Source organism: Jaculus jaculus, chromosome 14 (assembly GCF_020740685.1).
Source record: "Jaculus jaculus isolate mJacJac1 chromosome 14, mJacJac1.mat.Y.cur, whole genome shotgun sequence".
In the NCBI taxonomy this organism is placed as follows: domain Eukaryota; kingdom Metazoa; phylum Chordata; class Mammalia; order Rodentia; family Dipodidae; genus Jaculus; species Jaculus jaculus.
Window position 1 is genome coordinate 9,425,386 of NC_059115.1, and position 20,115 is coordinate 9,445,500.

Sequence of the window (20,115 nt, forward strand, 5' to 3'; positions counted from 1 at the left end):
TATCAAATTTAGGGGCATATAAAGTCTTAAAGCATGTCCTTATGATTTTCTGAATTTCCTTGGTATGAGTTGTAATGGTGCGTTTTTCATTACCAATTTTATTAATTTGTGTTTCTTCTCTGTTTTTTTCTGGTCAGATCTGCTAAGGATTTATCAATCTTGCTTATCCTTTCAAAAAACCAACTCTTCAAAAAAATAAAAAATTTAAAAAGATCTTTGAAAGGAGGAGGAGGGAATTACCATGGTATATTTTTCCAATCATGGAAGTTATCAATAAAAATAAATAAATAAAAGAACCAACTCTTTGTTTCATTGATTCTTTGGATTTTTTTTTGTTTTCTATTTTATTAATTTCTGCCCTAATCTGTATTATTTCTTGTCGTATACTGATTTTTGGCTTGCCTTGTTCTTCTTTTTCCAAGGCCTTAAAGAGAAGCATTAGGTTGTTTACTTGCGTCCTTTCTAATTTCTCTTATTTTTAAATTTTTTGTTTATTTATTTATTTTTGATTTTTAACTCTCTTTTATTTTTTACTTTGGTTTTTTTTAAATTAAAAATTTTTATTAACATTTTCTATGATTATAAAATATATCCCATGGTAATTCCCTCCCTCCCCACCCCCACACTTTCCCATTTATTTATTTATTTGAGTGTGACAGACAGACACACAGAGAAAGAGGTAGATAGAAAGAGAATGGGTGCACCTGGGCCTCCAGCCACTGCAAAAGAACTCCAGATGTGTGTGCCCCCTTTTGCATCTGGCATACATGGGACCTGGGGAATTGAGCATCCAACTGAGGTCCTTAGGCTTCACAGGCATGTGCTTAACCACTAAGCCATTTCTCCAGTCACCCTTCTAATTTCTTTTCTTTTATTAATTAATTTATTTATTTTGGTTTTTCAAGGTAGGGTCTCACTCTGGTCCAGGCTGACCTGGAATTAACTCTGTAGTCTCAGGGTGGCCTCGAACTCATGGTGATCCTCCTACCTCTGTCTCCCGAGTGCTGGGATTAAAGGTGTGCGCCATCATGCCCAGCTTACCCTTCTAATTTCTTAATATAGGCACGTAAAGGCATAAATTTCCCTGTTAGGACTGTCTTCACTGTGTCCCAAAGGTTTTGTTATGTTGTGTTCTCATTATCATTGACTCTATGAATTTTTTGATTTCCTTCTTGATTTCTTCATTGACCTATTCATCATTTAGTTGTGTATTGTTTAGTTTCCATCATTTTGTGTATGCTGTATAGTTTGTCTTGCTATTGATTTGTAGTTTGATCTCATTGTGATCAGATAGAATGCAAAGAATTATTTCAATTTTCCAGTATTTATTAAAATTTGCTTTGTTTCCTAATATATGGTCTAGTTTAGAGAATGTTCCATGTGTTGCTGAAAAGAATGTGTATTCTGCAGCATTTGGATGAAATGTCCTGTAGATATCTGTTAGGTCCATTCCTTCTGTGACCTCATTTAATCCACATGCCTCTCTGTTTATTTTTTGCTGGGATGACCTGTCAATTGATGAGAGTGGGGTGTTGAAGTCACCCACTACAACCGTGTTTGTGTTATCTGTGACCTTAGTTCTAATAGCGTTTTTTGATGTTGTGAGCCCCCATGTTAGGATTGTAATGTCCTCCTTTTGGAGTGTGCCTGTAATCAATAGAAAGTGACCTTCTTATTCTTTCCAACCAATGTTGGAGTGAAATCTACCTTGTCAGTTATTAGGTTAGCAACCCCTGCTTGTTTTCTAGGCTCATTTGGTTGAAACACCATTTCCCAATCTTTCACCCTAAGGTAGTGTCCATCCTTTGTAGATAGGTGATTTTCTTAGAGGCAACAAGTGGAAGGATCCTACTTTTTAACCCAGTCTACAAACCTAAGTCTTTTGGTTGGGGCACTGAGGCCGTTGATATTAAGAGTTATTATTGAGCCAGGCGCGGTGGCGCTCGCCTTTAATCCTAGCACTTGGGAGGGCTCTCAGGCGTCCGGGTCGTCATAGCAACCCCTGCCTTTACCAGCTCCAGCGCGCCACACTGTGGTCCGAATGCCCAGCGCATGTACCGCCGCCACCAGGCACCTAGAAGGCGTCTATGTGGCCATGGCAACGCCTGTTTCGAGTTGAAGTTCTGAGCGTCAGCCTCTGATTAGTCCGCTTGTCTAAATTCTCCTCTCTCCCCTGTGACTGGTCGCTGGAACAAAGGAGCGGGCCACTGCGATTGATGGGATGCAGGGAAGAACCAACGTGGAGGAGAAAACTGAGGCTGTGGAGAAGGGGTTTTGTAGAGGCTTTTTGGAACGCTTCCCTTCTTTCTTCCTTTCTTTCTTTTTTTTTTTTTTTTTTTTTTTTGGTTTTCCGAGGTAGGGTCTCACTCTGGTCCAGGCTGACCTGGAATTAACTCTGTCATCTCAGGGTGGCCTTGAACTCATGGCAATCCTCCTACCTCTGCCTCCAGAGTGCTGGGATTAAAGGTGTGCGCCACCACGCCCGGCTCTTTTCCTTTTTCTTTTCTTTTTTCTTTTTTTTTTTTTTTTGGAGGTAGGGTCTCGCTCTAGCTCAGGCTGACCTGGAACTCACTATGTAGTCTCAGGGTGGCCTTGAACTCTCTGCGATCCTCCTACCCTGTCTCCCTAGTGCTGGGATTAAAGGCGTGTACCACCACGCTAGACTCTTTTTTCTTTTCAAATATTATTTATTTATTTATTCATTCATCCATTCATTTAGGGGAAGGGGAGAATGGGCATGCCAGGACCTCTAGCCACTGCAAACGCCTGAGCCACCTTGTGCATCTGGCTTACGTGGGTTCTGAAAAATTGAACCTGGGTGCTTAGGCTTTGCAGGCAAGCATTAAGCAATCTCTCTGACCTTCTTTTTTTTTTATAATTTTTTAAAGATTTATTTATTTATTTGAGAGTGACAGAGAGAGAAAGAGGCAGATAGAGGGAGAGAGAGAGAATGGGCGCGCCAGGGCTTCCAGCCACTGCAAACGAACTCCGGACGCGTGCGCCCCCTTGTGCATCTGGCTAACGTGGGACCTGGGGAACCGAGCCTCGAACCGGGGTCCTTAGGCTTCACAGGCAAGCGTTTAACCGCTAAGCCATCTCTCCAGCCCTGGCCTTCTTTTTTATTTTAACATATTTATATTTATTTGAGACAGAGACAAGGAGAGAGAGAGAGAGTAGGCACACTCAGGCCTCCTGCCAATACAAAGGAACTCTAGACGTGTGTACCACTTTGAGCATCTAGCTTTACGTGTGGACTAGGAATTTGAACCTAGGCTGTCAGGATTTGCAAGCAAACGCCCTTAACCATTGAGTCATCTATCTATCCAGACTCTGGAACGTGTTTCTAATCCATGTCTTATCTTGCAGACCAGCCTCAGTTTCCCCATCTGTCAGTCCAGACATTTCTGCTGCTAAAAGTCAGTTGAAGCCCCATCTCTACCTGACTACAAGAGGACCTCCAGTGGCGGGGAGCGGGTCTGGCTTGTACAGGGCCTCTCTAATCCTCTGAGTAAGGTTGGTGGGACCCTGTGGTGGTTTGATTCAGGTGTCCCCCATAAACCTAGTTGTTCTGAATGCTAGGTTCCCAGCTGGTGGAGATTTGGGAATTAATGCCTCCTGGAGGGAGTGTATTGTTGGGGGCGGGCTTATGGGTATTAAAGCCAGTTTTCCCTTGCCAGTGTTTGGCACACCCTCCTGTTGCTGTAGTCCACCTTATGTTGGCCAGGGAGTGATGTCCACCCTCTGCTCATGCCATCGTTTTCCCCTGCCATCGTGAAGCTTCCCCTCGAGCCTGTAAGCCAAAATAAACCTCTTTTTCCCAGAAGCTACTCTTGGTTGGGTGATTTCTACCAGCAATGCAAACCGGACTGCAACAGACCCCATATAACAGAGTCCCTAACGTTCCTCCTGGCGTGGGGAGAGATGGTCTGGGGGAGGGGATGGGGAAAAGTTTTGGGGATTGGGGGCCTCCTGATCATACTAAGTGAGGAAGAGTGGTCCGAATGATGGGTCCATCAGCTCAGCTCCTCATCTGCCACTGGAAGTTCGTCCCTATTCTGGAGATGCCCTAATGGGCCCTGGTACACTGGAGGTAGCCAATAAATATTTGTGGATGAGCAAATTCCCTGCAAGTAGAGAGTTTATTGTTGCCCACTTTACAGAAAGAGAGCCCAAGGGGCCTGACCCATAGTGTGCATATCCCAGATACTGAGGCTGCCCGATATCCTTGGGTCCAAAGTGCCAAAACTCTGAGAGGAGGAGGAGAAAGCCTGGACAAACCATCAAAACTAGGGTTGAGGGCTGGAGATATGGCTTAGTGGTTAAACGCTTGCCTGTGAAGCCTAAGGACCCCGGTTTGAGCCCGATTCCCCAGGACCCATGTTAGCCAGATGCACAAGGCAGCACATGCATCTGGAGTTTGTTTGCAGTGGCTGGAAGCCCTGGCATGCCCATTCTCTCCTCTCTTCCTGTGTGTTGCTCTCAAATAAGTAAATAAGAATAAACAAAAAAATTTAAAAAAAAAAGGGTTGAGTGTTCCCAGGGGTGGGGTGGGCAAAGGGAAAAACACCTAGGAGAAGGAGGAGAAGGAGAAGGAAAAGGAGGAGGAAGAAGAGATGGACTTGAGGCTCATGGGTGTGAGGAGTAGCCTCTCCCATGATCCTGTCCTGAGTGGTTTCACGAAGCCCTTTTGTGGGCAGTAGGAAGGACAACGAGGTAGTAATTGGCACCCAAGGGGCTCTACCACCAGCCTCCTTTTAGGGGAGGAGGCCCCTGGTGAGGTGGGTGGGAGCGTAATGCAGAAGACACAGTAGCACCCAGGAGGCAGGTCATTAAGACTGGGGATGACTCAGGGCCCATTGCGGAAGAGGTGGCGGAAAGAACGTAAGAGCCAAAGGAAGGGTAGGACTCCATACAATGTGCTCCTCCAGATACAAAATGGCCTGGATATCCATGACTTCACAGTGCTTGACACTACCTACACAAGACCCTCATAAGAGGAGGAAAAGATCACGACATCAAAATAGAAGAGAGACTGATTAAAAGGGGGAGGGGATATAATGGAGAGTGGAGTTTCAAAGGGGACAGTGTGGGGAGGGAGGGAATTACCATAGGATATTGTTTACAATCATGGAAGTTGTCAATAGAAAAAAAAAAACAGACTGGAATGAACAGTGCATGGTGGTACATGCCTTTAATCCTAGTACCCGGGAGGCAGAGGTAGGAGGATCACCATGAGTTCGAGGTCACCCTGAGACTACATAGTGAATTCTAGGTCAGTCTGGGATCGAGTGAGACCCTACCTTGAAAAACAAGAACAAAGAAACAAAACAGACTGGGATTGAGGGGCCCTCAGCACTACCTGGCCTCCACATGCCCATATGCCTTGGTGTGATGGCAGCTCCGAGGCGTGCTTGCAGATACAGCTCTGGGATATGACACAGCCCTTCCAGAATACCTTCAGGCAGAGTATCTTCTCTCCCTCCTCTGTGCACTGCCAGCCAAGGACCCCTTTATAGCCCATCCAGACCATGTCTATTCCAGCCCACCTTTACTCACCCAGTTTGAAGTGGAGGAGGGAAAGGGCAAAGACGGGTGTCATGTAGATTCTTCCTGTGGAGATGCAAACAATCCTCCTCTAACATAGGGCACCAGTGACAGCCCAGAGTCATGATTCTACCCAACTCCAACTCTGTGAACCAACTGGTTTATTGGGTTTGCTTATACAGTATGGGCAAGGGGTTGCTTATAGGAGTGTGGGTGACCCCAGAGCTGCACATCACTGAAAAGTTAACCTCCTCACAGCTGTACAGGTGGAGTCCTCTCTTCAGTCAACTTTATATATTTAAGAGAGACAGAGACAGAGACAGACACTGCTGTGTATGTCAGGCTAGGAAGGCCGTGAACTTCGGGACGCCGCTGCCTTTGCCTCCCATCTTGCTGTAGGTTGGCTAAATTACAGTACTACTTTGTCCAGCATTGTATGGTTTCTGGGGCTCCAAACTCAGGGCATCAGGCTTGCACAGCAGCTGCCTCAGCCATCTGCCCAGCTCCAACAGGCCGGATCACGGGGCTCCTTTGCAAGTCCTCACAGCTGCTCTGATGAAGACGGTAGCGGCTGCTATGCCCAGAGGACAGTGCTCTCCAACAGAGGGGAATCTGAAACTCTTCACTGGGTTGAGCAATGGTTCCCAAAGATGTCTGCCTCCTACTCCGTGGACTCTATGTACCTGCTGTCTATCTTCACAGAAAAATGGACTTTGCAGGAGTGGAGGCCATGCTGGTGGCTCAGCCCTTTCTCCCCAGCTGCTCAAGAAGGCTGAGGCAGGAAGACTGAGTTCAACAAAGGTTCTCCTTGTAAGTGAATGACGGTAGCAGGAGGGCTCTAGGGATACTTGATATGATGCTGCTGACTTTGAAGCACCCATGAGCCAAGAAAGGATAGCTGGGGAAGCTGGAAAAGCTTAAGGAAATTGCTCTACAGAGCCTCTAGCACTATTGGCACCTCACATTTTTAATTTGTTTTTGCTTTTGTCAAGGTACAGCCTCACTGTAGCCCAGGCTGACCTGGAACTTGTTCTGTAGACCCAGGATAGCCTAGAACTCCTACCTCAGCCTCCCCAGCCCTGGGATTAAAGGTATGTGCCACCACCACTGGCAATAACTTTTAGATTTTTTGTTTCCTTTTTTGAGACAGGGTCTCACTGTAGCCCAGGTTGACCTGGAATTCACTATGTAGTCTCAGGGTGGCCTTGAATTCATGGCGATCCTCCTACCTCTGCCTCCCCAGTGCTGGGATTAAAGGTGTGCGCCAGCACACCTGGCTATTTTTGATTTTTTAAAAGTTATTTGAGACAAAGAGCAAAGAGGGAGGGAGAGAGAGAGAGAATGGGCATGCCAGGGTCTCTAGCCACTGCAAACTCCAGACATATGTGCCACCTTGTGCATCTGGTTTACATGAGACCTGGAGAATTGAACCTGGGTCCTTAGGCTTCATACGCAAGTGCCTTAACTGCTAAGCTATCTATCTTTCCAGACCTATTTTTGATTTTTAACTTTGAGACAGGGTCTCATCTAGTTCAGATTGGCCTCAAACTCACTAGATAGCTGAAGATGGACTTGAACTCTTGATCCTCCTGCTGCCTTCACCTCTGAAGTGCTGGGATTAAATGCCTATGTCATAATACTCAGCAAGACATCTCAACTTCAGTCTGGTGAGGTGGGTTTTGGACTGCAGAAGTGTAAGATAATAAGTAGGCAAGATTCAAAGGAATTGAGTTGGAGGTAAGTTGTGACCATAGCTCAAGAAAACTAAGACTACTAATCCTGCCCCTGCTGGATCCACCTATGAGGCTGGGCTGAGGCTCTCCAGTGAGCCAATGCACTAACCTCAGCCCCTGTAGGTGACTGCAATGTTGGCAATTGGGTGTGGGCCAGGAACTGTTCAGGAAAGACACACCCTTAGAGTCCTTGACGCATGTTCTTTGTCTTCCCATCTGGACTCCGGCAGCTCGTACCTGAGCATAGCTGGATCCAGGGTGACTGGGACCCTGTAAGCCTCAGCTGCCCACAGACATTCCTGGGCGGCTGCTCGGTCACCTGTCGCTAGTGATCACTCAGTTTTCGCTGCATGCGTACTGCTGGGGACACACATGCAAACAAACCACGCAGGAGCCTCCAGCTACACTGAAGCCCTGTTTCTTTCTGGAACATTCTAGTGCCACCCCTGACACACAGCCCCTCATGCTAAGTAAGGTGAGGCAGGATGGGGCCCGCAGATGCCTGTGGTTGGTCAGTGCAGAGGGTGGCTGCCCTATGTCCCCAGCCCCACCACTGTGACTAAAGCAAGAAGGCTTCTGGGATTAGGTTAGGAGCCGAGGAGCCTTCCATGGAGGTGTGTTCTGGGAAGTCTCCAGCTTCAGCTTTGAAACAGGCGAGGCTCCAGAGCAAAAGAATCCAGGGTGATGAGGCTCAAGCAGAGAAGGGGCCAGGACCTCAGCCAATTGCGTGCCTCTGATCCAAGGGGACGATCCTTGGCTTCTCTGAGTCATGATGACCCCAGATGCCCTACAATGTATTGGAAAGATCCCAGAAGCCACGACCCTGGGTGGAAGTTAAGGCTCTCAGAGCAGTTTGTGATTCAGGATCTAGGTGAGAGTCAGTCTTCAAGGGTGAAGACTTTGCCCAGCCCTAGCCAGGCCACCCCTCCCCCTCCAACCCTGTGTGCTAGCTAAAAGAGCAGAGAGCTGAAGTTCAAGAGACTGGCTGTGGGAGGAGGTCAGCTCTGCAATGGGCAGGGAGGGGCACGGCCGCGGAGTTAACAGCAGCAAGCAGCAGGATGAGTGGATGAGAACCTTCGGGGCTGGGATGTAAGCTCGGTTGGCAGAGTGCTTACTTTGATGCACTTAGCCCTCTATCTGCTCCAGCGCCGTATAAAACCATTTGTGGGGATGTATACCTATAGTACCAGAACTCAAGAGGCAACAGTATCAGAAGTTCAAGGTCATAACGAGTTTGGGGACAGCCTGGGCTACATGAGACCTTGTCTCAAAACAAAAACCAACACCACCCACTGCATGCCTTTAATCCCAGCAGTCTGGGAAGCAGAGGTAGGAGGAGGTGGCAGTAAGTTCGAGGCCACCCTGAGACTATATAGTGAATTCCAGGTCAGTCTGGGCTAGAGCGAAACCCTACCTCAAAAACCCAAAAGAACAGGGTGTGGTGGGGCAAGCTTTTAATCCTAGCACTTGGGAGGCAGAAGTAGGAGGATCACCGTGAGTTAAAGGCCACCCTGACATGACATGGTGAATTCTAAGTCAGTTTAGGCTAGAGTGAGACCCTACTTCTAAAAAACCAAAAACCAAGCTGGCGTGGTGGAACACGCCTTTAGTCACAGTACTCAGGAGGCAGAGGTAGGAGGATCGCCGTTGAGTTTGAGGCTACCGTGAGAGTAGAGTGAATTTCAGGTCAACCTGGGCCAGAGTGAGACCCTTCTTGAGGGCGGGGGGAGGGTTGAAGCAAACAAACAACAACAACAAAAAAGTCTCAAATCCTGATGTCTACCAGCACCAATGATACTCCTCCAGGGTGCTCGTGTGATGACTTGGGGTGATCCTCAGCAGCACCCCCTTAAGATCTGGGTTAGGGGTGCCCTGGCACAGGACATTAGTGTGGAAAAGGCCATCTGAGCTCCTACAGTGTCCCAACTAAACGAACACAAGGATGAGGTTCAGAAGTGACCCCCCCCACATAACCTAGCATAACCCTTACAAAGAGCCTTCAGTTGGACGGCCAAGCGAATCAGTCGGATGGGAACTCCATGTGAACCCCACGAGGGCCAGAGAGACATTCCCAGAGAATCCTCGTGGAAGGATGGCCGCGGAGTCGTCTCCTCGTGAGAGTTCACGCCCTTCCTCAGGCCGGGGAAGAGGCATTTACCATGGCCCCCACGCTCTCCTTGCATCCCGCGTGGGCAGGCCCCAGCCAAGGCCGTCCTCTGTCCCCACGGTGCGGCCGGACGGTCCACCCGAGCTCCCTTCGGCTTCTGCCTCCGGCTCCCCGGGGGTCTCCTCCGTGGCCTCCGGCTCCCCGGGGGTCTCCTCCGTGGCCTCCGGCTCCCCGGGGGTCTCCTCCGTGGCCTCCGGGTCCCCGGGGGTCTCCTCCGTGGCCTCGGGCAAGGACTCTTCCCGGGCCGGGTGTGCGGCCGGCGGGGGGGTGCCGGGCGTGGGTCTCGGCGGGAACCAGTAGAAGCCGTGCGCGGGCGCCAGCGCCACGAGCTGCGGCCGCGCGGGGGCCGAGGCGGCGGCGTGCGGGACGAGGAAGAAGATGTAGACGCCCGACACCACGAGCCCCGCCGCCACCAGCACGGCCAGCGCCACGGCCGCGTTGAACGCCCAGGCGGGGCTGCTCAGCGACAGGCGGCGCGACAGCGGGCGGCCAAGGCGCAGCGGCGGCGGGGGCGGCGGCGGCGGCGCGCGCGCCCAGCGGCTCTTGCGCGGCCCCGGGGCCGCGGGCGGCGGCCGCACGTACAGGAGCCCGCGGCGGCGGTCGAAGCGCACGGAGCCCTGGCGCGTGGGCGGCGGCGCGCGCGCGTCCCGCGGCAGCAGCCCCGCCTGCGTGGGCAGGGCCGGCAGCCCGCCGCGCGGGGCCAGGCGCGTGGGCGCGCGGCACACCGGGCAGGCCACCGCGTCGCCGCCGCCCGCCGTGGCCAGCGACAGGCGGGCCAGGCACTCGAGACAGAAGACGTGGCCGCAGTGCAGGCGCTTGGGCAGCTTGAACGTGCCGTCGAAGGGCGACACGCAGATGAGGCACTCCATCGGGGATGCCGGGGGCAGGATGGGGCCCGAGCCCGGGCTGCTGCCATCGCCTTCCTCCTCCTCCTCCTCGTCGTCGGCGTCCTCATCTTCCTCTCGGCTCGGGGAGCGAGGCGTCGAAGGAGCACCGGGGGAACCGGCGACCGAGCTTTGTGGGGTCCGGGGGCGGCGGAGCCAGGGCGGCCGAGGGCACGGCATCCAGGTGGACCTGCGGGGAGCAGCAGCCAGGCAGGGAACGGGAGGCTGCGATGGGGAGGGGCGTCACTAAGGACACCTGAAAGTAGTTGGGACTGTGGAGATCACCCCGGTTTTGCAGAGGAGTAGCTCGAAGCAGTAGACGTGGCCCACAGCACTCTTCACACTAGACTTAAAACTTGACGTGGAGCACCTAAGAGCATCAGTAGGGAGAAGGGCCTTGGTGACCCACCAAATTTCAGTTGGTGCCAATCAGAAACTGCCCCTGGCAAAACCACGGAATCCCCCCGCCTCCCAGAGGAGCCTCAAATCCTAGAACATGGCCTTTCCAACCCTCCATGACTGGGTCAAGATTCTCCTTACCAGTTGACACCTCCTCTCTGGTTAGTGGCGTGTCCCTCCTGTTCTGACCCCGATCTGTCTCACCTGTCACTGGGCATGCAAATACTCCTCCTTAGGAAGGGGCAGGGCAGGACCTAAGCCACCCCTTTCCAGGTTCCCAGGTACCAGCCAAACCCGTCTGGCTACCTGCTCCGCCTCCTATCCCCTCCCACCATGATGCACAGCAAAAGACTTGGGCCGGATGTTGGGGCGGCATAAGTCAGGGAGTTAATGGACCACCACCCCAAATCTCCATTACTACCAGCTGTGCCCCCCTTCCCCCCACGGATTCTGCTATGCCTGGAGCCTGACTTCGCAGTAGGGGGTCCTGCCAGTGGCCCAGCTCTGGAACATTCAGGGTTGGCCAGTAACTTCCAGCATATGTAAGGGAACGCAGCTACAGGCGACAGCTAGAAATGGTTGTGACCAGGACACCAGGTAAGGGTCTGCAGCTACCTGGGTTGTCTTGAGCACCCAGACCCAGCCCCTTTCTCAGACACAGTTTATATGCCATGTCCCGAGAGGCTAAGGACAAGCCAGGCCTCTGGGCTGGCATCCTGTGACCAGCTGTTGTTAGTCTTGAGGTGCCACTGGCTATGAGTGGTACTTCCCAGTGAATCCAGGACCCTGTGTGCTAACAGCCATGTCAGGAAGGTAAGCACCACCTCTGGCCCCTGGAGCCACCCACGTTCTCAATGACAGACCACACAGGCAGTGGAAATGCCCCCAAAGGCAGTTTATTGGACAGCAACTGAGCAATCAACGGTTGGACTTGGCCACACGCTCCAGCTCATCCTTCTTCTTGATGGCATAGGAGTTAGAAGACCCCTGCAAGAGACAGCGGATTAGCACTATGTGAAGAACTCCAAAACACCCAAATGAGTATGCTCAAACACCCACCTTGGCAGCATTGATGAGCTCATCTGCCAGGCACTCAGCAATGGTCTTGATGTTCCGGAAGGCAGCCTCACGAGCACCAGTGCACAGCAGCCAGATAGCCTAGAGAGCAGATGCAGGGGTGAGGCTGGCACACCAGAACCACCAGCCTCCAGTGACCGGGGCCCCTACTCAGCAGGCATTGCCAACTACATTGTCACCTGAGATATGGCAGGAGGAAATGCCACCCTAACCAAATAGGAATCAGAAGGTTGGAAAAGAATGCCTACATAAGGATTCCGTAAACTTGGGATTCTTATGAAGACTTGAGGCCTTCCCCAACAGCAAATGTGACGTGTGCTCATGATGTGGTCCTCTGAGAGGTTACAAAGGGCATGCTCAGAATTAAGTACATAAGCAAACTAACTGTTCCTACTGCTATCCAATTCTTCAGGGGTGGACTGATGGGAACAGATTAGCCTTGCTCTTAAGAAACTTACTCAAAGCCAGGCATGGTGGTGCACGCCTTTAATTCCCGCACTTGGGAGGCAGAGGTAGGAGGATGGTCATGAGTTCAAGGCCACCCTGAGACTCCATAGTGAATTCCAGGTCAGCCTGGGCTAAAGTAAGACCCTACCTCAAAAAACAACAAAAAAATTTATTCAAGTCAGGCATGGTGGCACATGCCTTCAATCCCAGAATTTCGGGAGGCAGAGGTAGAAGGATCGCGGTGAGCTGAGACCACCCTGACACTGAATCCTTAATTCCAGGTCAGCCTGGGCCAGATTGAAACCCAACCTCAAAACAAACAAACAAACAAACAAAAAACCCAAACAAACACAGAAAATTTATCTGCTTTCTCCATCTGCCTCTTTCTCTCAAGTAAATAATAATTACAAAATATCTTAAAAAAATAATTTTGTTTCTGGTTTTTCAAGGTAGGGTCCCAGTCTAGGTTTTGCAAGCAAACACCTTTAACTACTGAGCCAATTGTCCAGCTATGTTTCCCTTAAAAAAATTTTTTTTAATTTAGTTTGGCTGTGTGTAGGGGTACACGTGTGTGTCCACATGGAGTCAAGAGGACAACCTCGGGATGTCATCTACCTGAAATAGGGTCTTTATGTCCTGGAGCTCATCAATTTGGCTAGGTAAGCTGGCTTGTGAGCACCAGGGATATCTCCTTGTGTCCTAGCGCTGGGATTACAGCTGTTCACCACCAAGCTGGCACTACACATGTGGGTCCTCTTGCTTGCAAGGCCAGCACTTTCCCATTTCCAACTGACTGTAGCTTTTTGAATTTTGAGATGGGAGATTACTGGTCTTGAACTTTGGGCTCAAGTGATCTTCTATTTCCTCAATACCTGAGTGTGCCACCACTCTTAAGTGCCCAAGTTGGGGAATGAGGAGAAGCACACTGTAAAACTGTACTCCAGAAAGGAAATGAAACCAGATTTTGAAGGGAGGCCAGAGCCAGGTTTTGCTTTGCACAGGGTGGGACTTCAGGAAGGCTTCCTGGAGGAAGTGAGGCTCCAGGTAAAACATGTAGGACAGGGACGTGCCTTCCAGCCTCAGGCAGGACTATACCGCTCCAAGTGGAGATTCCTGCCTGGTCGCCTGCACAAGCCCTGGACCCACCTGATTCACCCGGCGCAGTGGAGAGACATCCACAGCTTGACGTCTCACTGTCCCCGCTCGCCCAATGCGTGTTGAATCCTCACGCGGGCCACTGTTGATGATGGCATTCACCAGGACCTGCAGAGGGTTCTGGGAGAGAAAGGAGCAATGAGCACAATACCCTAGGCCCTCCCTCCATTTTCAAGACTAAACAAAATGGCATTGCCACAGGTGATAAGCCTGGCATGCATACTGAGGAGCTTGGGTGTATGTCAAAGGAACTGCCTGCTCTGCCTCATCAGAGTCTTACCTCACCAGTGAGCAGGTGGATGATCTCAAAGGCATGCTTGACGATGCGCACAGTCATGAGCTTTTTGCCGTTGTTGCGACCATGCATCATCATGGAGTTAGTGAGCCGTTCCACGATAGGGCACTGAGCTTTGCGGAAGCGCTTGGCGGCATAGCGCCCGGCACTGTGGGGCAGGTACTTGGCATACTTCTCCTTCACTGCAATGTAATCCTGCAGGAACAGAGTGGAGGGTGAAGGGGCAGTTGGGACAGAGAACACATTCAGCACAGATCACCACCCCTGTCCTCCACCGTATCAGCTTGCCTCTCTCTGCCCAAGGGGTTGAAGCGAGTTCTGCTTGCCTTGAGAAAACCTAAACAAGTAACTTGTGACTTATTAAGTCACTAAAAATAAGAGTACTTTCTTCAATATGGAAGCAAGGAGCATGAACACACTTCACAAGTATTCCTCAAACTGTGCTATGGGGGTTTTGGATGTTTAGTAATAGCCCATGTGCAACTTAAAAATAAAAGTTCTGGGGCTGGAGAAATGGCTTAGCAGTTAAGGCATTTGCCTGCAAGCCAAAGAACACAGATTCAATTCCTCAGTACTCCCGTAAGCCAGATGCACAAGGGGGCACATGTGTCTGGAGGCCCTGGTACGCCCATTCTCCGTCTGTCTCCTCTCTCTCTCTGCTAAGAAATAAATAAAATAAAGTTAAAAGGTGTATACCACCATGTCCGACTTATTAATGTATTTTGACTAATCAAAAAACGATAGGGCTGGAGGAGAGATGGCTTAAGGTTAAGACACTTGCCTGTGAAGCCTCAGAACCCAGGTTTGAATCCCTAGTACCCACATAAGCCAGACATACAAGGTGGCCCATCTGTCTGGAGTCTGTGTGCAGTGACTGGAGGCCCTGGTACACCCATCCTCTCTCTCAAACATAAAAGTGGAGCATGGTGGCACACGCCTTTTTAACCAGCACTCGTGAGGCAGAGGTAGGGGATGACTGTGAGTTTGAGGACACCCTGAGACTACAGAGTGAATTCCAGGATAGCCTGGGCTAGGGTGAGACCCTACCTTGAAAAAAATAAAAATAAATAAGCATAAGAAATATTTTTGAGCCAGGTATGGCGATGCACACCTTTAATCCCAGCACTCAGGAGGCAGAAGTAGGAGGGTTAGGGCCTCCCTGAGACTACCTATAGTAAATTCCAGGTCAGCCCGGGCTAGAGTGAGACCCTACCTCAAAAAAGTGATGGGGGAGGGAAGGTCTGCAGAGATGATTCAACAGTTAAAGTGCTTGTATGCAAAACCTAACAACCCAGGTTTGATTCCCCAGTACCACGTAAAGGTAGATGTACCATGGCACATGCATCTGGAGTTCACTTGCAGTGGCTGGAGGCCTTGGAGAGCTAATGCATTCTCTCCTGCCCTTTGCTTGCTTATTATAAACAAATAAAAAATATTTTCAGCACTTGAGGGGCCCAGGTAGGAGGATCACTTGGAAAAAAACAAAGCATACAGAAACTCAGAGTCCAGTATCTGCAATGTCAAGACGACAGGCCCACCAGCAGGGAGAAGGGCACTTAAGCAGAGCCACAAAGTGCAGAAAAAAATCCTAATCACCAAATGTTCAGCAAAAACTCGGCTCCACTTTGCACCCCGAACAGCTGTTTAAGCCTCTTAACACTCCAGTACTATACTGATTTTTAAAAAATTTCGTAACTCTAATACGGCAGACAACCAATGAATGTTTAATAAATGAATAATGAAAAATTCTTACTGTTTAAAAGGGTTAATTAAAAAAGCAAAAATTGAGATCCACAAAGCCAGGAACATTCAATAACCCAACTTCTTAATGAAGTTTGGGGCAGGTGGGGTTTAGTGACAGAATGCTTCCCTAGCATGTACAAGGCACTGGGCTCCAACCCTAGAACCACAAAATAGCCAACCTTCCCAAACAAATCCATGAAACTGAAGGTCTACCAGACATTTAGGGGGAAAAATAGGCCTGAGGCATCTTTTAGGTGCAACATCTAAGTCCTGTGCTATCTTTAGAAGCAAAAATTATCTTAAATTGGACATGGTGATGCATGCCTTTAATCCCAGCACTTGGAAGATAAGAGGTAGGAGAAGTGCTGCACATTTGAGGCCACCTTGAGACTACATAGTAAATTCCAAGTCAGCCTGGGCTAGATCAAAACCCTACGTTGAAAAACAAAATATATATGCCAGGTGGGCTGGGGAAGTGGTTTGACCGTTCAAGGCAAGCCTGTGGTCTTGGGTTCAATCCCCAGTACCCACATAAAACCAGATGGGTAACGTGGTGCACGCACCTACAGTTCATTTGCAGTGGCAAGAGGCTCTGGCGTGCACATACTCTCTCAAATGGACAGAATTAGGAGACAGAACACCTGGGTCTCACTGTACAGCTAGTCCCATGTGACTGGGGAGTCCCAGACCAATGCGACCCTGTCTCAAAATTATTTGTTGCCACTAAAAGTATCACTTATAGAAAAACAAAAAAGATCACTTATACCTAAAGGAGAATTCAAGACCTGCTTTTCTACTCCGAATGCCTAGATCATTACTTTTGTGAGCATGCATGGGGTAATCTCAATGTCATTTTTGTGCCAGGACTTGAACCCAGGTCTCTTACCTGCTACTTAGCAAGCATTCTACCAATGAGTCCCAAACTTTTTTTTTTTTGGGGGGGGGGGAATTTCAAGGTAGGGTCTTACGGTAGCTAAGGCTGACCTCCAATTCACTGTGTAGAGTGTCAGGGTGGCCTCAAACTCATGGCGATCCTCTTACCTCTGCCTCCTAAGTGCTGGGATTAAAGGTGTGTGCCACCACACCTGGCTTTTAAATCCCAAGCACTTAAAAAAATAAGCTCCGGGCTGGAGAGATGGCTTAGCGGTTAAGCGCTTGCCTATGAAGCCTAAGGACCCTGGTTCGAGGCTCGACTCCCCAGGACCCACATTAGCCAGATGCACAAGGGGGTGCACGCATCTGGAATTCGCCTGCAGTGGCTGGAAGCCTTGGCGCGCCCATTCTCTCTCTCTCTGCCTCTTTCTCTGTCACTCTCAAATAATTAAATAAAGATGAACCAAAAAATTTAAAAATAAATAAATTAAAAAAAAAAAAAAAGCTCCAAGCAAGGGCATGGCGATGTGGTGGCACATTCCTTTAATTCTAGCACTTGGGAGGCAGGAGGAGGATTGAGACTACATAATGAATTCCAGGTCAGCCTGAGATAGAGTGAAATCCTACCTCGACCCCTCCCCCACAAACAAACAAAACCCCTCCAGACACATGTGCCAACCACTTCTACATCTGGCTTACGTGGGTAGTGGGGAATTGAACCCGTGTCCTCAGGCTTAACTGCTCTCAAGCCCAGAATCCGACTCTTTAAGAGGCCAGATATGGTGGTGTACACCTTTAATCCCAGCACTTGTGAGGCTGAGGCAGGACTGCTCAGTTTGAGGACTACCTGGAAGAGTTCAGGTATTTTATGTAGTTCGTAGTTCAAGCTGGCCTCAAAGGCGAGATTCATCTGCTGCGGACTCCGGGTGTGCACCCCCACACCCAGCTGGCCAGATGACTTTGACAAGGATGTCAAGACCATTTCCACTGCTTAAAGAACAGTATCTTGGGCTGGAGAGATGACTTAGCAGTTAAGGTGCTTGACTACCAAGATTAATGACCCTGGTTCAATTCCCCAGTACCCATGTAATACCAGATGTACAGAGTGGTGCATGCAGCTGGAGTTTGTTTGCAGTGGCTAGAGCCCCTGGCACACCCATTTTCTCCCTTTCTTCTCGCAAATAATTCAAGAGAACAATGCTTGACTCATACCAGAAGGAATTATCCACGGGGTGGGGGGGTGGGAATAGTGTGGTAAGGGCAGGGATGAGGCAGAGCTTTAGCCTAGCACGCACCTGAGTCTTGTTTCACTCTCCAGTACTGGAGAAGGTAAACGCTACGCAACAAACCATAGCAAGCTCTGGGCAGGTTGTAGATGGAATAGGTGTGGTGTTCAGAACACCCTCTTTTTTTTTTTACCCATCATAAGGTCAACTGGTGACCTAATAGCAAAACTGAATAAATTTCAGGTGCCCTTTCCTGGGAGAATGGAGACCTGCTCTCAACCCACCGCCAGGAAGACCAACCATCACTTCCTTCTCACCTGCAGGGAGATATCATTGATCTGCACGTCATCTGTGCTCCACTTTCCAAACAGTTTGATGTCCGGAGTCTCTGCCACCGCAGGTGCCGCTGTCTCCCACTCCGTCATCCTGGGAACAAGATAAAGGAAGAAAACGCATGAGTGTGTGCTGGGCAGGTGTGGTGGCACACACCTTTAAACGCAGCATTTGGGAAGCAGAGGTAGGAGGACAGCTGTGAGTTCAAGGCCACCTGAGACTACACAGTGAAGTCCATGTCAGCCTGGGCGACAGCCTACTTAAAACCCCCAAAAGCAACTGTTACAGCCCAGGAAGCCCAAGGGACAGGCACACCTACCTCAAACTGAGGCTTACCTCCACCATATGGCTAACAGAGCTTGAGGAGACACCACAGAAAGCTGTGAACACCTTTCTCAAGCTTAAAAACCCACTGAGCTCTGGGAGACATGTGCTCATTCTCTCTAGGGCTCCTGGGCCCAAGGTCTGGTGCAAAGAACACATTATAATGGCTCAGCATATGACGCAAGTGAGACAGTACATCTATTGGGAATCAAATGCTGGCCACACCAATTATATGGGCTCGGGCGCTAGTGAATCTCACGAACTGTTCATTTCACCTTCCTCATCAGTAAAACGACAAAGTGCTGCTGGAGTGGTGCTTAGGGGTTAAGGCGCTTGCCTGCGAAGCTTAAGTACTAAGGTTCGATTCCCTAGTACCCATGTAATGATGCACAAGGTGGCGCACCCGTGTGCAGTTTGTTTGCAGTGGCTGGAGGCCCTGGCGCGCCCATTCTATCCATCTGCGTCTTTCACTCTCCTTAAGTGTCTAGCTGAGGAACTGTGGTCACCATGGAGCCTAACTGAGGGGCAGGAGCCGAGCCCAAACAGGAGGCCAAGAACAACTAACTGATCGAGCCCGTTTCCTGGGCATCTCTTCCGGAAAGGAGGTGAGGTGCAAATAAGAAAGCTCGGGCCCCGTCCCCGGCTGCCCGGAGCACCCTCAGAAGACCCTTGGCCGCCCCTTGGCACTCTGTTCCCTCCGCGGCCTCACCTGAGGGCGCAGCCGGGGCGTATATGTCGCTCGGCGTGGACCACGCGCCGTCCTGGCAGAGACAGGAAGAGGCCGCGCGCCGCCGGCCGACGCTTTTAACTGAAGCAAGCACTTCCGGGTCAGCGGCAGCGACGCACGCGTACAGGGACAGCGTGTACTGTGGACCAATCCGGAGCGAGGATGAAAAGGGCGCTCTTTAGCCCGGACAGGACGTCCACATTTTCTTAGCACATGCGCACTCGTGGGAACGGATCTCTAGGCGGACCGTGGCGGTGTCGGGAACGCTTGCCGGCGCGCTCGGACCCGTGCGCAAGCGCAGAGATCGCCGCGAGGCTGACGTCGCCATGTCTGGCAAGGGCAGTAGGCTAGCCCATGCCCTTACTGTTAGGCCACTGAACTAACGCGCCATCACTGGTGGCTCTCGAGCTGTTTCCATTATTATTATTATTAGTTTCCCTCGCAGGCTGCCTTGCCGCGCTGCGGGCTTGGGTCGGCGGAGTTGGGTCTGGATGGTCCCCGGTCCCCGCGGGGCCCTTCACCCCCTTGCAGACCTAGGCCAGCTCTGCTCTGGGGACGGAAGCTTCCTGCTGGCGCTGGATTCCGCCCCGACGCCTCCCTTCACTCCCGGTGTGCATCCCGGTTACATCCTTTCGCGACCCTCGCCTCTCGTGCCCAGTCATTGCGTCCCGCCAGAGAGAGAGAGAGAGAGAGAGAGAGAGAGAGAGAGGCGCGGACGCCAGCCAGGAGGAAGGCCCCGGGATCGCGGCTGTGTCACCCACCCGGGCTGGGATACCCAGCGGGGCGTGCTAGAGGAGCGACGGCGCTGGCAGGCGGGGCATCGCCCGTGGGGCGGAGGCTTTATCTACGTTCTCCACGGCTGAGACTCCCCCCCACCCTCAACTTGGTGATCACCACGGGCTCTCCGATCCGCCCCTTATGGGCGCCCTTTATTCTGACTTCTGCATTTGAGGCCTAAGGCCAAAAGAAGTAGGGATGGGAGATACAGCCACGAGATGATAAGGTCTCCTACCCTTTCCCCCAGCTGCTGCTACAAGGGCCTCTGTGAGCCAGGAGTGTTGCCACATTCGGGAGGCTTCAGTAGGAAGAACATTGTTGAGTTTGAGGCCAACCTGGGCTGGAGTGAGACCCTGCCTCAAACCAATCAGGAACGGGCAGCAGCCTGAACGTTCTCAGGGAGTTCAGTAG

General features: G+C 50.8%; 2 protein-coding genes across 2 annotated transcripts; both read right to left on the bottom strand.

The window, feature by feature from the left end:
- Positions 1 to 9,431: 9,431 nt before the first annotated feature.
- On the bottom strand, positions 9,432 to 10,508 carry Rnf225 (ring finger protein 225). The gene has a single exon (XM_045133278.1). It carries the CDS (start codon positions 10,506 to 10,508, stop codon positions 9,432 to 9,434), a length of 1,077 nt encoding a protein of 358 aa, XP_044989213.1.
- A 1,088-nt stretch (positions 10,509 to 11,596) lies between these two features.
- Positions 11,597 to 19,043, bottom strand: Rps5 (ribosomal protein S5). The gene is made up of 6 exons (XM_004672890.3): positions 18,910 to 19,043; positions 17,861 to 17,969; positions 13,687 to 13,896; positions 13,398 to 13,526; positions 11,787 to 11,885; positions 11,597 to 11,714 (listed from the first exon to the last, which is right to left on the bottom strand). Exons 2-6 carry the CDS (start codon positions 17,966 to 17,968, stop codon positions 11,646 to 11,648), a joined length of 615 nt encoding a protein of 204 aa, XP_004672947.1. The 5' UTR covers position 17,969; positions 18,910 to 19,043; the 3' UTR covers positions 11,597 to 11,645.
- Positions 19,044 to 20,115: the final 1,072 nt, after the last annotated feature.

Bases quoted from the DNA above. Each gene is read 5' to 3' on its own strand.
- Rnf225 (XM_045133278.1), bottom strand. From the start codon at position 10,508: ATGCCGTGCCCTCGGCCGCCCTGGCTCCGCCGCCCCCGGACCCCACAA.
- Rps5 (XM_004672890.3), bottom strand. From the start codon at position 17,968: ATGACGGAGTGGGAGACAGCGGCACCTGCGGTGGCAGAGACTCCGGAC. The intron at 13,527-13,686 runs GTAAGACTCTGA...TTTCTCTCCCAG, and splicing joins TCCACCTGCTCACTGGTGAG to AACCCTCTGCAGGTCCTGGT. The intron at 11,715-11,786 runs GTGGGTGTTTGA...TGTCTCTTGCAG, and splicing joins AGCTCATCAATGCTGCCAAG to GGGTCTTCTAACTCCTATGC.